Genomic DNA, 13,240 nt, shown 5'->3' on the forward strand with positions numbered 1-13,240 from the left:
ATAATCAAAACAGCCTGATACTGGCACAAGAACAGGCATACAAAGCAATGGAACAGAACAGAGGACCCAGAAATTGACACAAGCCATTACGCTCAATTAATATTTGACAAAGGAGGCAAGAGCATACAATGGAGTCAAGACAGTCTCTTCAATAAATGGTGTTGGGAAAATTGGACAGATATGTGCAAAAAAATGAAACTAGACCACCAACTTACACCATACACAAGAATAAATCAAAATGGATAAAAAGCTTAAATGTAAGTCGTGAAATCATAAAAATTCTAGAAGAAACCATAGGAATCAAAATCTCAGACATCTCTCATCCTATCTAATAAAAGAGAAACATGGTAATTAGCGTACGTCCGCTACCCTTCCCATTGGCTAATCAGCGAGATATGCAAATTAACTGCCAGCCAAGATGGCGGCTGGCAGCCAGGCAGCTTGAAGCGAACATGAGGCTGGCTTGCTTCAGTGACGGAGGACCCCAACGTTCCCCGCCTGCCTTGCCGGCCTCTGAGCTTGCAGTTTGAAACATTGTTACAAATATAGAAGCTAAACAAAACCCCAGAAACCTGCTTTCAGCCCGCAGGGATCTCAGAGCTGGAGTTGATACAGTGTTTCGATTATAGAACTCAAAAAAACCAGATACCTACTTTCAGCAGCAGAGGCCTCAGAGCTGGAGCCAGAGCTAAAGCTGGCCCAGAATAAAAAAAAAAAAAAGAAAAGAAAGAAAGGAGCAGTTGGGAGCTTCAGTCACCAGTCAGCCTGAAAACAGCCCTCAGCCCCTCACCCAGACTGGCCAGGGACCCCAGTGGGGACCCCACCCTGAAGGGTGTGTGACCAGCTGCAAACAGCCATCATCCCCTCACCCAGGCTGGCCAGGCACCCCAGCGGGGACCCCCACCCTGATCCAGGACACCCTTCAGGGCAAACCAGCCGGCCCCCACCCGTGCACCAGGCCTCTATCCTATATAGTAAAAGGGTAATATGCCTCCCAGCACCGGGATCAGTGGAGCTGCGAGGCCTCCCAGCACTGGGATAAGCGGAGCCGAGAGGCCTCCCGGCACCGGGATCAGTGTGACAGGGGGCAGCGCCCAAACCCCCTGATCGCCCTGCAGCTCTGTGTGTGACAGGGGGCGGGGCCACAACCTCCCTATCCGCCCTGCTGTTCGTGACAGGGGAAGGCGCCCCAACCCCCTGATCAGCCCTGCTCTGTGCCTGATAGGGGGGAGCTCCCCAACCCCCTGATTGGCCCTGCTCTGTGCGTGACAGCGGGTGGCGCCACAACCTCCCCATCGACCCAGCCTTGAATGTGACAGTGGGAGGTGCCCCAACCCCCAATCGGCCCTACCCTGAGTGTGACTGAGGGTGGCATCGCAACCTCCCGATCCGCCCTGCTCTGTGCATGACAGGGGGCGGCGCCCCAACTCCCCAATCGGCCCTGCTCTGAACCCGACCAGCGGCTGCACCTAGGGATTGGGCCTGCCCTCTGCCACCCAGGAGCAGGGCTAAGCCAGCAGGTCGTTATCTCCCGAGGGGTCCCAGACTGCGAGAGGGCACAGGCCAGGCTGAGGGACCCTCCCTCCCCCCCACCCCGAGTGCACAAATTTTTGTGCACCGGGCCTCTAGTAACAATATATTTATGGATACATCTCCTGCAGCGGTTCTCAACCTGTGGGTTGTGACCCCTTTGGCGGTCGAATGACCCTTTCACAGGGATCGCCTAAGACCATCCTGCATATCAGATATTTACATTACGATTCATAACAGTGGCAACATTACAGTTATGAAGTAGCAACGAAAATGATGTTATGGTTGGGGGTCACCACAACAATGAGGAACTGTATTTAAAGGGCCAGAAGGTTGAGAACCACTGTGACCTAGGGCAAAGGAAACTGAGAAGAAATAAACAAATGGGACCACATCAAAATAAAAAGCTTCTGTGCAGCAAAAGAAACCATCAACAAAACAAAAAGGGAGCCCACTGCAACCACACATCTGATAAAGGGGTTAGTATCCAAAATATATAAGGAACTCATACAACTTAACAGAAGGAAGACAAACAATCCAATTAAAAAATGGGCAAAGGATCTAATTAGACACTTCTCCAAAGTGGACATAGAGATGGCAAAGAGACATGAAAAAATGCTCAAGATCACTGATTATAAGAGAGATGCAAATTAAAACAATAATAAGGTATCACCTCACACCTATCAGAATGGCTACCACCAACAAATAAACAAATGACAAGTGCTGTCAAGGATGTGGAGAAAAGGGAACCCTAGTACACTGCTGGTGGGAATGCAGACTGGTGCAGCCATTATGGAAAACAGTAATGGAGTTTCCTCAAAAAATTAAATATGGATCTGCCATTTGACCCAGTGATCCCACTTCTAGGAATATATCCTAAGAAACCTGAAACACCGATCAGAAAGAATCTAAGCATCCATATGTTCATAGCAGCACAATTTACAATAGCTAAGATCTGGAAACAGCCCAAGTGCCCCATTAGTAGATGAGTGGATAAAAAAGCTGTGGTACATTTATAGCACGGAGTATTATGCAACAGTAACAAAGAAGGATCTCTTACCTTTTGAGACAGCATGGAGGGACCTGAGAGTATCATGCTAAGTGAAATAAGTCGGTCAGAGAAAGACAAGTATCACATGATCTCACTCATATGTGGAACCTAAGTAACAAAATAAACTGATGAACGGAATGGATCCAGAGACATGGAATCATGGAACAGAGTGCGGAATCTCAGAGGGGAGGCGGGGGAGGGTGGGAGGCAATCAACCAAGGAATCTGTGTGAATATATTCATGGCCCATGGACACAATGGGTGATGATTGTCTGGGGTTGGGGCAGAGGAAGGCTGGAGGGAGCACATGGGGAAGAAATGGGGACATATGTAATACTTTCAACAATGAAGAATTACTAAAAATAATATGAACAACTATAGTAATGATAGTAATAATGGCGGCTAATATTTACCAAGTGTTACTTACAAGGCTTCACACTAAACCTTTTATTAATTTAACCTTTACAAAAGCCCTTTTGGATCACTAATATGCTCATTTTATAGATGAGGCCACTGAGGCTCAGAGTGGAACAGGATTTCCCCCTCTGGCATCTGACTCCAGAAGCCATGCTCCTAACCACGGCCTTCTGTGCCCCTTCGAGTAGCACTGTACTTTTTAAAACTTGCCTCCCTCTAAAAGAGATAACTTGCCGAAACCATTTAAACCATAAACACCAACTCTTATTATCAGGAACCTTGGAGATGGAAAGGGAAGAGCAGGTTAGCTGCTTTGGCAATTTGCACAGGCCCCCTTCACCAGGGAGCGCCCGAATGAGTTGATTTTCTGCTCTCCCACTGGACTGGGGGCTTCCTGAGAGCTCTCCTGTTCTGGTTCATCTATGTAGGTCCAGAACAAGCAGGTGCTCAAGAAACGTTTGCTGAACGGAGAGGAAAGCTGCCTTCCCACACAGGTGAGCTTGCCCTTCCAGGATGGCCTCTCCCCCAGCCATCAGCCCTCACAGGGATGCGAGAGGAAATGAGAGGACAGGTGGGGGCAGGACGCAGGCGCCAGTGATCAATGAGGGACCAGAGAGGAGGCGGGCCGGTGCCCAGGACACCTGCGAAGCCGGCGCAACTCCGCGGGGCCACCCGCAGAGCGGGACCTCTCAGCTCCCCGGCACTGAGGAGTCCCACGTAGGAAGTGGAGACCCCGGGGGGGGGGGGGGGGGGGACACACCCTCTTCCCGCCCATCCCTGGCAGCAGCCACAGGAGGAGGCGGAGGGGAAGGAAAGGAGGGGGAGGAGGGGGAGGAAGAGGAGGGGGAGGAGGGGGAGGGAGAGCAAAGGAGGCGGGAGAAAGGGGAGGGGGAGGAGGAGGAGGAGGAGGAAGAAGAAGAGAAAGAAAGTGACAGGAAGTTAGAAATTTCCCAACAACCAAACTCCTACCCGCGAGGGGAAGGCTCCCCATCCTCGGCCGCCCCGCCCAGTGAGGAGGGGCCGCCACCAGCGGATCAAGACAGTTGGGGGTCCCACTCCTAGGGCCCCACAGAAAGGGTCCGGCCTGTAGCACCCTGCACGCACTCTGTGCGCCCCGAATTCTGAGAGACGCTGCCCGGGAGGAGCGGGGGCGCCCCAACTGTTACTTACAGTCGTCTAAGTCATCCTGCAAGTCCACAAAGTACAGGGGGACCTCTGCAAACAAGAGACACGGGGTTAGCGGGAGCGGCACGGCGGGCGCAGCGGCTGGCGGGTCTCGGGCCCCCCGGTGGGCGCCGCTGAGGAGGAAGGGGTGCCCCGGCGCCCCCAGAGCTTGACCCCACTTACCCGCCATCTTGGGATGGGCCTAGAGGCGTGGTCCGGGGGGGCGGGGCCCACGGTCCTAGCCACGCCCCTTGCCGCCGGCCACGCCCCCAGGGCCGCCGCTCCCCACGAGCCTCGCGGCGCCGGACGGGCCCCGCCCTCGCGGCGAAGGTGGCTGCCGAGGTGGGCGGGGAGGTCAGGTGACCCGGCCGGCGTCCCAAGATGGCGGCGGCGGCGGCGCCCGGGAGGCCGAGGCACCGTCCCGGCTGCTGAAGCGGGTTTCGCGCGGCTGGCGGCGGACGGGCCGGGGTCGAGGGCCGGCGAACGGGCGGCCGCTGCGTCAGCACGCCCGGCGGCCGGGGCTGGGCCGAGCGGCGGCGGCGCCGGGGAATGCCCGTGCGGGCCCTGGCCTGGCCCTCCTCAACTTAGGGCGGCGGCGGGCCCGCGCCCAGGCTCCGGGGCCATGGCGCTGCGGGAGCTCAAAGTGTGTCTGCTGGGGGTGAGTAGCGGCGAGCTGGCCGGGAGGGCCGCGGGAAGCCGGGAGGGCCGCGGGAGGCCGGGAGGGCCGGGGACCCGGCGCGCCCACGTCCCGTCCGCCCCTGCCCTCCGCCTCCGCGCGGGACACCGCCTTCCTGCCGGGACCCTCCCTGCACCCAGTGCTGAGGGTCCTGCTGGCCGGAGGGACCCCCCCCCCCTCCGTCCGTGCTGGAGCCCGAGGTCTCTTCCCGCCCCGTCGCCCCTGGTTAAGACGTTTCCCGCTCAGGTGCCAGTTAAAGTTGGCCAAGTCTCCTCCAGTCCAGCCCGCAGCCGGCCCGCGGGGTCCTGGCGCCGCGGGAGCAGCCCCGCCGGCCGTGCGGTGTTGGGGGACCTGCGGGCTCGCCCTGACACTGCCCGCACCTCCTTGCCTGCGGGACCGTGAAGCGGCCGCTCCCCGTCCCGTCTGGGCAGCGGCGCCGCCTCCGAGCGCGCTTTCCGGGGTTGCTCCCCTGCACACCCCCGAGGGTTCCCCAAAGAGCCTTCCCCTCCCCGGCAGCGGGCGGGGCGGGACCGGGACCTGTCCGGGACGACCCAGAAGTCATGCCAGAGTTCCCCGTTTACTTTCTACACTTAAAAAGCCAGTGAGTTCGTCGCTGTTCACAAGAATCAGAAATTTGGGGTCTTTCGAAAGGTCCTAAAGCCTTAACAACTGCAAAACCCCTCTCCTGCAACACGTTTGAGATCCCTTCATGGCTCCCAGTGAATCTTTATGGAAGCCTCCCCTTTGGGTCCCCTAACTTCTGAAACGTGTCCGGGGTGCATTTTCTGAAATCCCGAACTTAGGACACAAGGTCGTGTTCAGGTCTGCCGGCAGGCAAACCGCACTCACCCGTCTCCCTCTCTTCCAGGACACAGGTGTGGGCAAATCAAGTATCGTATGGCGGTTCGTGGAAGACAGCTTTGATCCGAACATCAACCCAACTATAGGGTAAGAGATGAAGTTTATTGAATATGCATCTCGCCATGTGTCAGAAGCCCTTCCGCATAAAGCGTGCGCCCCAGGCGCGGGCCTCTCGATTGCCCGCACTAGCAAACTCAGAGACGTTGGTTCCGTCGTCTCAGGAAGGTCTTGGAAAAGATACAGTGAGGATTGCTGTGTTTAAAGAAAATTACCTTTTGGCTTGTGAGGAGTGAAGGCTTAAAAGCGAAAGTATGAATTAACGTTCCGAATACACGTAGAACCTTCAGTCTATATCTCAGCGGCAGTTACACCTTGAAATAGGGCAGGTGAAAATGGGTCTGGTTTCTGATACTGTCTTTTCAGGCATGTCAACCAACAGGTATTTAGATGATTTTCATACTTCCTGAAAAGTAGGAGAATGGGGCTCGAACCCTACTCATGCGTTCTTGCTCTAGTAGTATTACTGAATTGATAAACGAATGTTGAAATGTAAGGTTTTTTTAGGGTATCTGATTCTTTGGATAAGTGACACTGACTAGCGATTGGTGTTTGACTTAGAGAAAACTTCTCAGGGTATTCAGATATCATACTATTAATACTGTCTCTGTGAGTTGTGTTTTATAGGTTTTAGTACTATGTGAGGCTTGGGAAACTAAAGAGCTGTTATGCTATTTTTACTGCAAATCCCCCATCAAATGGTTTCTTCCGTTTAAAGAGAAAGGCTGATCTGCCCGGTAGAGAAATATCTTACTACATGTACATACACATATGAAGGCCTGGAGATGAAACCACCACCAACTCTCCAAAATTCAAATGCCTTTCAGTATCCTTCAGAAAAGAACTGTTTACAGCATGTTTAAAGCATGACCTCATTGTCCTCAGGGCCTGCCTGTTGCTACCTGCATGGGACAGTGAAGGGACAGGAAGTGATAGCAAGGAGAGCTGGTGACTCAGTGAGTGACACACCTGACACCTAGTCAGACCTGCGAACACAGGTCTGAAGTACCCGAGAGCTCCTTCAAATGAGAAAAATAAAGGGTGTGTTTCCAGTAGTTGTGCAGCTCGAAGCCCTGTCCTGGGCCTCCACTCCTCTCTGTTTGCAGCCCTCCCAGTCTGACGAGTGTGGGGTTCCTAACCTCCTCAATCCCCTCTCCTCACCAAATGGTCCTGGCTCACATTTCACAGGAGAAGGGAATACTGTACAAGGCTTTCCCCTTATTTCCTTCCACCTTTCCTTGTTTCCTCAGCCTCAGGAGGTGTCTTCCTCCTTCATGACCAACCGCCCACACACCTGCGCCCCGAAGTCCCCCTATTCATCAGTTCTCTCCCAGCCCTGCTTTCTCGTAGCATGCAAACACGCTCCTAATGTGCCTGCTCTATGAAGATAGTATAAGTACCCAAGCCTATCGCTCAAATTGTGGAGCTCTTGAAAGAGAAGTTACTACTTCCGCAACTGCTGCTCACTCCTCAAACCACTGCTATCTCAATTCCACCTCCACCATTCCACTAAAACCACATTCCCTGAGTACCGACTCTTTCCTGTCTAACTACCATAATGGCTTTTCTTTCTTTTTTCATTCACTAAGTGTTTTTTTTTTCTTTATTCGTTCACTAAGTGCCTATTACCAGTATATGTCAGATGCTAAACTGGCTGCTGATGACAGACCTGGGATCAACAAACCATGGCCCTTTGGCCCACCTCCTGTTTTTGTAAATAAAGCTTTCACACAGTTACACCCATTCATTCACATACTGTCTCCACTGCTTTGGGACTTCCGTGGCAGAGCTGAATAGTTGTGACTAAGACCCTATGGTCCGAAAAGCTGAAAATATTTACTATTTTGCCCTTTTCAGAAAAAGTTTGCCAACCCCTGGTGTAGATAAACTTGGTGCTTGCCTTCATGGACTTGTAAGTAGGAGAAACAGTCTGTAACTTGTATACAGGAAGTGATTTATTTGACCACTTTCTGTGCTACAAGAAAGTGTGGAATGAGTGAGAGCATATAAGGGGCCTAACCTAGGCTTAAGGAATAACTGATTTCTTAGTGGAACAGTGAAGGTATTGAACACTTGGCAACTCTTACATTTAAATATTGAAAAAATGAGTGGATAATACTTCAATAGAAAGTTTAAGGAAAAATAGTTTTTGAAGAGCAGAAGTTAACTAGCTGGTATCAAGGGTGGTGAGTAGCATCGGGGAGGGCATGTTGGAGGGGTAGCCAGGAGGCTGGTGAGGCAGCCCCTGGAGATCTGGGAAGGCTCCCACATCACAGGATGTCTTAGAATTAAAACTTCTGTGTCTTTCCTAGTTCTCTTCCTATGTTCATAACCTTGTTCACTCCTGCCTCTCCTCCCACTTACTTCGTACATAGTGGTCTTCCCCAAGCTGTGTCCTGCTCTCATTCCCTTCCACGGCTCAGCTCCACCTGTGTAGTTAGACTCAAAGTTAACTTCTCCAGCCTGAAGAAAAGAACTTTCCCCTTAGGACCTGATCCCCTGCAAAACTCAGTATTCCTCCTCGGGTCCTTCATCCCTCACTCCCATGTTCATGGTCTTCCCTAATGGGCCAAATCGGGAAGAGCATGGCCCTGAAGAACCATCCTTCCTGGACTTAAATCAGGGCCTCAATCTTGTGCCAGCTGGGAGAACTTCTGGACAACTGACCGAGCCTTCCTATTGGGGATAGGGAGATGATAGTCATGCCTGCCTCCTGGGTTTGTTGGGAGAATTTGGTGACATGCTGGATGTGCACAGGAAGTGTGTAGTGAATGTTGGTGGCTGGTGGTAATACTGTGATCAGATGCCATTTGTCACCACACCGTTCTCCACCCACCCATTCTACTTCCCCAGCCCTGTTTGTGCTTCCTCTGACCAGTCACTGAGACCAGGCCTCTCCTCCCCATCCCACAGCTGGACGCCCTCATCCTGCCTTGCCTGGACCCATGGTCAGCAAACTGCGGCTCGCGAGCCACATGCAGCTCTTTGGCCCCTTGAGTGTGGCTCTTCCTAAGCCTTAGGAGTACCCTAATTAAGTTAATAACAATGTACCTACCTATATAGTTTAAGTTTAAAAAATTTGGCTCTCAAAAGAAATTTCAGTCGTTGTACTGTTGATATTTGGCTCTGTTGACTAATGAGTTTGCCGACCATTGGCCTAGACCGTTGTGAGGTCTGTACTGTTGATATTTGGCTCTGTTGACTAATGAGTTTGCCGACCACTGGCCTAGACCGTTGTGAGGTCTGCTCTCCCACTTCCAGCCAGTTCTCATTGCTGTTGTCTGAGCCTCTTTAAAAACAAGTCTGATTTTCCCGTGCTCAAGACGATGGCAAGACCCAGCCTCATCTCATTTGCTTCCTTCATGCTCTTCTTGCTCACTTCTCCCTCCTTCCCATGCACACACACACACACACACACACCAAATAATACCCTTTCACACACGTGTACTTTACATATGCAATTTCCCTGGACGGGGGAGCTTTTCTCTTCTTTGTCCCCTTGGTAGTGCCTGTTGATTTGTTAAGCTTCAAGTACTGCTGTTAGCCCCTCTAAAAGTTGCAAACTCCAATGTCAACAGGGGCCTGGCAAGAATGTAAATGAGTGAGATGGCCCAGATGGAAGAACTTGAGGGTCTCAAGTGTGAACTGCCCCAATTTTCTGCCTTCCCTGCACCATACTCCCCTTATCTTCTTACCTCTATAGAGACTTTCCTTCAGTCTCCTCTGGTTACTCATCCTCTGAATCCTCCCTTTTTATGTTGTATGATTCCCAGGTAGACCCCCTTGACTGCAAATTCTTGCTTGATGACCTAATTCATTTTGTAGCTTTAGGTTGCATCCTTAGCAGGGATTTTCACAGCCGAGGCTTTTTTTTCAGATGTATGTATATACATGTCTATGGCCCCTCCCCCCACAATACACATGTACTAGGTAAGACATGGCCCCCATTAAAATCACCTTGGTGCCCTGGCCGGTTTGGCTCAGTGGATAGAGTGTTGGCCTGCGGACTGAAAGGTCCCAGGTTCGATTCCGGTCAAGGGCATGTACCTTGGTTGCGGGCACATCTCCAATAGGAGGTGTGCAGGAGGCAGCTGATGGATGTTTCTCTCTCATCGATGTTTCTAAATCTCTACCCCTCTCCCTTCCTCTCTGTAAAAAATCAATAAAATATATTTTTAAAAAAATAAAATAAAATCACCTTGGTAATGAATTGCAGTCACCAATGGGAGGAGCATATTGTGTTCCTCAAGTGTACTGGGTGGAAAACCAGTTGAGAATTATCAAAGATTTTACTTCTTCCTTTGCAATCTATATGCCTTTTATTTCTTTTACTTGTCTTACTACATTAGCCAGGGCCTCTGCCACTTTGTTTTGGAGTGGTAGGGAAAGTCAGCCTTTCCTTATTCCCAGTCTTGTGGGGGAAAGCATCCAGTATTTTATCAGTAAGTGGGATGGCTAGACTCCAGGTTTTTTTTATAGGTACCCACACTATCAGGTGGTGAATGTTCTTACCTACCCCTCAAACAATGAGATTTTTTATCATGAATTGTGTTGAATTACATCTTTTGAATTGTTTTATGCTTTTTCTTTTTTAGTCTTAAAATAGTAAATTACAATAATCAATACTGAAATATTAAACCAATGTTATGTTCCTAGGATAAATGTTACTTGATTATTATTATTTTAATACATTATTGGATTTGATTTACTAAAATTTTGCTAAGGATTTTTGCCTCCATGTTCATGATGGATATTGATCTGTAGTTTTCTGTAATATCTTTCTCTAGATTTGGTATCAGGGCATCATAAAAGAAGATGGATGTGTTTCCTTCTCTTCTACTCTATTGCAAGAGTTTATGTAGAATTGGTGTTATTTCTCCCTTAAAGGTTTGGTATTCAGCAGTGAAGCCATCTGAGCAAGGAGTTTTCTTTGTCAGAAAAATTACAGATTCAATTTCCTTACTATATATAGGCCTATTCACTTCTTCCTGAGTATCCTTTAGTAGTTTATGTCTTTCAAGGAATTTTTCCTTTGTGTCTATGTTTGTTTTTAAAATATATTTTTATTTGTTTCAGAGAGGAAGGGAGATGGAGAGAGAGATGAAACATCAGTGATGAGAGAGAATCATTGATCAGCTGCCTCCTGCACGCCCCACACTGGGGATTGAGCCCATAACCCGGGCATATGCCCTGACTGGGAGTTGAACTGTGATCTCCTGGTTCATAGGTCAATGCTCAACCACTGAGCCAGCCAGGCTATGTATTTTTTAATCTATTAGAATAAAGCCGTGGTGTTTTATTGACCAGGAATTGAACTCAAAATCTTTTTGGTGTACGGGAAGATGCTCCAACCAGCAATCAGGCTGAGCCCAATGCACTTTTTATTCCTTAGTGATTTTTTTTTTTTTTTTTTTTTTTGTAAATATATCTATTGATTTCAAAGAGGAAGGGAGAGGGAAAGAGATATAGAAACATCAATGATGAGAGAGAATTATTGATCAGCTACCTCCTGCAAGATCAGGTATCAAGCCAGAAATCAAACTGTTACCTCCTGGTTCATAGGTCAAAGCTCAACCCCTGAGCCACCATGGTCTGGACCAGGGGTCCTCAAACTTTTTAAACAGGGGGCCAGTTCACTGTCCCTCAGACCGTTGGAGGGCCGGACTATAGTTTAAAAAAAACAAACTATGAACAAATTCCTATGCACACTGCACATACCTTATTTTGAAGTAAAGAAACAAAACGGGAACAAATACAATATTTGTATTTGCATGTGGCCCGCGGGCCATAGTTTGAGGACCCCTGGTCTGGACAGTCAGTGATCTTTTAAAGAGACTATTAGTTTTTTTTTATCTCTGTACATCTACCAGTATCATCGTTTCTTAATTTCTGTATCTTTGTAATAAGTCCTGATGTCTAATAATGTGAGTCTTTTGTGTTATTTTTCAAGAATGTCTCACCCTGGTCAATGTGGCTAGGTGGTTGGAGCGTTGGCTTACGCACTGAAGGATCTTGGGTTTGATTCCCTGTCAAGGGCATGTATCTGGGTTGCAGGTTTGATCCCCAGCCCCAAATGGGGTGGTGCGGATGGCAACCAATTGATCTCTCTTCCTCTTCCCTCTCTCCCTCTCCCATCCCTTCTCTCCTTCCCTTCCACTCTCTAAAAATCAATGGAAAAAATATCCTCAGGTGAGGATTAAAACAAAACAAAACAATGTCTTGACTGTTTCTAACCTGTAACATTTCCATATATGCATTAAAAAACATCCTGTCTGTTTCACACACACACCAACCACTCGTCCCCACTGTATTTTTAAAAATATATTTTTATTTATTTCAGAGAGGAATGGAGAGGGAGAGAGGGAGAGAAACATCGATGAGAGAGAATTATTGATTGGTTCCCTCCTGCACACCCCACACCGGGGATCGAACCCACAACCCGGACATTTGCCCTGACCAGGAATTGAACCATGACCTCCTGGTTCATAGGTTGACGCTCAGCCACCTAGCTATGCCGGCCAGGAGCCACTGTAAATTTTGATTGGCATTCCATTGAATTTAGATTGGTTTGGAAAGAAGTGACATATTTATGATATTGAATCTTCTAATGTATGAACATAGATTATGCTTTCATTCATTAGGCTTCATTATTTTCTCTTAGTAACTTTTCTGCTTCTCTGTGTAGTGTGCTTGCACATCTTTCATTAGACTTCAAGGGATTTGATGTTTTAATATAGTTTTATGCTGTTAATGTGCTAAGTAGTATTGCTGTGAAATATCTTTTTTTCTTATCCTTAAACTTTTTACTTCTTTTTTTTTTTTAACTTTTTACTTCTTATTTTATTGAATCAGGTATGATCTCCAGTGCAATGTTGAATTGAAATGGTGTTACTGGGTATTTTTATCCTATTTTACTCTAGGAGGGAAAGCTTTCACTATCATACTACTAAATATGCTTATTGTGGGTTTTTGTACATACCTCTTACCACATTACAGAAGTGTCTGTCTTTTCATCATTTGCTGGGATTATTTTTACATGAATAATGGTTTTATCAAAAGATTTTTCTAACCTGTTGGGTTGAACACATGTTAATGTTACATTGTGAATTTTCATGGAATAAATCCAGTGCAATCATGATAGTGTTCTTTTTACATATCATTGGCTTTAGTTTCCTATCACTTTTTAAGATTTTTGTGTATGTTTATAAGTGAGATTGTCATATAATAATAACTCCTTTCTGTAATGTACATGCCAGATTTGGTATCAAGGTTATGTTGGCCTTATAACACTAGGTGGGAAACTTTCTGTGGAAGGATCTGTATAAAATTGCTCTTATATCTTCCTTAAATATTTAGAAAAATTCATCAGTGATGCCATCTGAGCTATGAGTTGTCTTTATCTAATAGAGTTTAAATAGTCAATTTCTTTGATAGGTGTAAGATTATCCATATTCAGGTTTCTTGTACTGGTTTTGATTGGGTTTT

At 48.2% G+C, this 13,240-nt stretch overlaps 2 protein-coding genes across 24 annotated transcripts in view; one reads left to right on the forward strand and one right to left on the reverse strand.

Moving 5' to 3' along the window:
• The window catches only part of LOC118662733 (putative serine/threonine-protein phosphatase 4 regulatory subunit 1-like), an 82,249-nt gene extending 76,959 nt beyond the window's left edge, over window positions 1-5,290 (reverse strand). For 10 of the 11 annotated variants that reach the window (XR_004969863.1, XR_004969862.1, XR_004969864.1 and 7 more), the window contains exons 1-2: window positions 4,345-4,485; window positions 4,168-4,212 (exon numbers count right to left, since the gene is read on the reverse strand). Coding sequence is in view for 7 of the 11 variants with exons in the window: in XM_036321495.1 (XP_036177388.1) it covers window positions 4,168-4,212; window positions 4,345-4,351 (52 nt within the window). In the remaining 4 variants the exon portion in view is untranslated. Of the gene's footprint in view, window positions 1-4,167; window positions 4,213-4,344; window positions 4,486-5,217 lie in introns of those variants that run through there. The other variant, XM_036321491.1, reaches the window with a different exon arrangement.
• Window positions 4,531-13,240, forward strand: part of RAB22A (RAB22A, member RAS oncogene family) — a 52,950-nt gene continuing 44,240 nt past the window's right edge. For 4 of the 13 annotated variants that reach the window (XR_004969865.1, XR_004969866.1, XR_004969867.1 and 1 more), the window contains exons 1-2: window positions 4,538-4,819; window positions 5,706-5,785. Coding sequence is in view for 7 of the 13 variants with exons in the window: in XM_036321498.1 (XP_036177391.1) it covers window positions 4,784-4,819; window positions 5,706-5,785 (116 nt within the window). In the remaining 6 variants the exon portion in view is untranslated. Of the gene's footprint in view, window positions 4,820-5,705; window positions 5,786-13,240 lie in introns of all 13 variants that reach the window. The other 9 variants (XR_004969870.1, XM_036321503.1, XM_036321504.1 and 6 more) reach the window with 5 other exon arrangements.

The sequence above is a fragment of the Myotis myotis genome, unplaced genomic scaffold (genome assembly GCF_014108235.1).
Source record: "Myotis myotis isolate mMyoMyo1 unplaced genomic scaffold, mMyoMyo1.p scaffold_m19_p_9, whole genome shotgun sequence".
Classification (NCBI taxonomy): Eukaryota; Metazoa; Chordata; class Mammalia; order Chiroptera; family Vespertilionidae; genus Myotis; species Myotis myotis.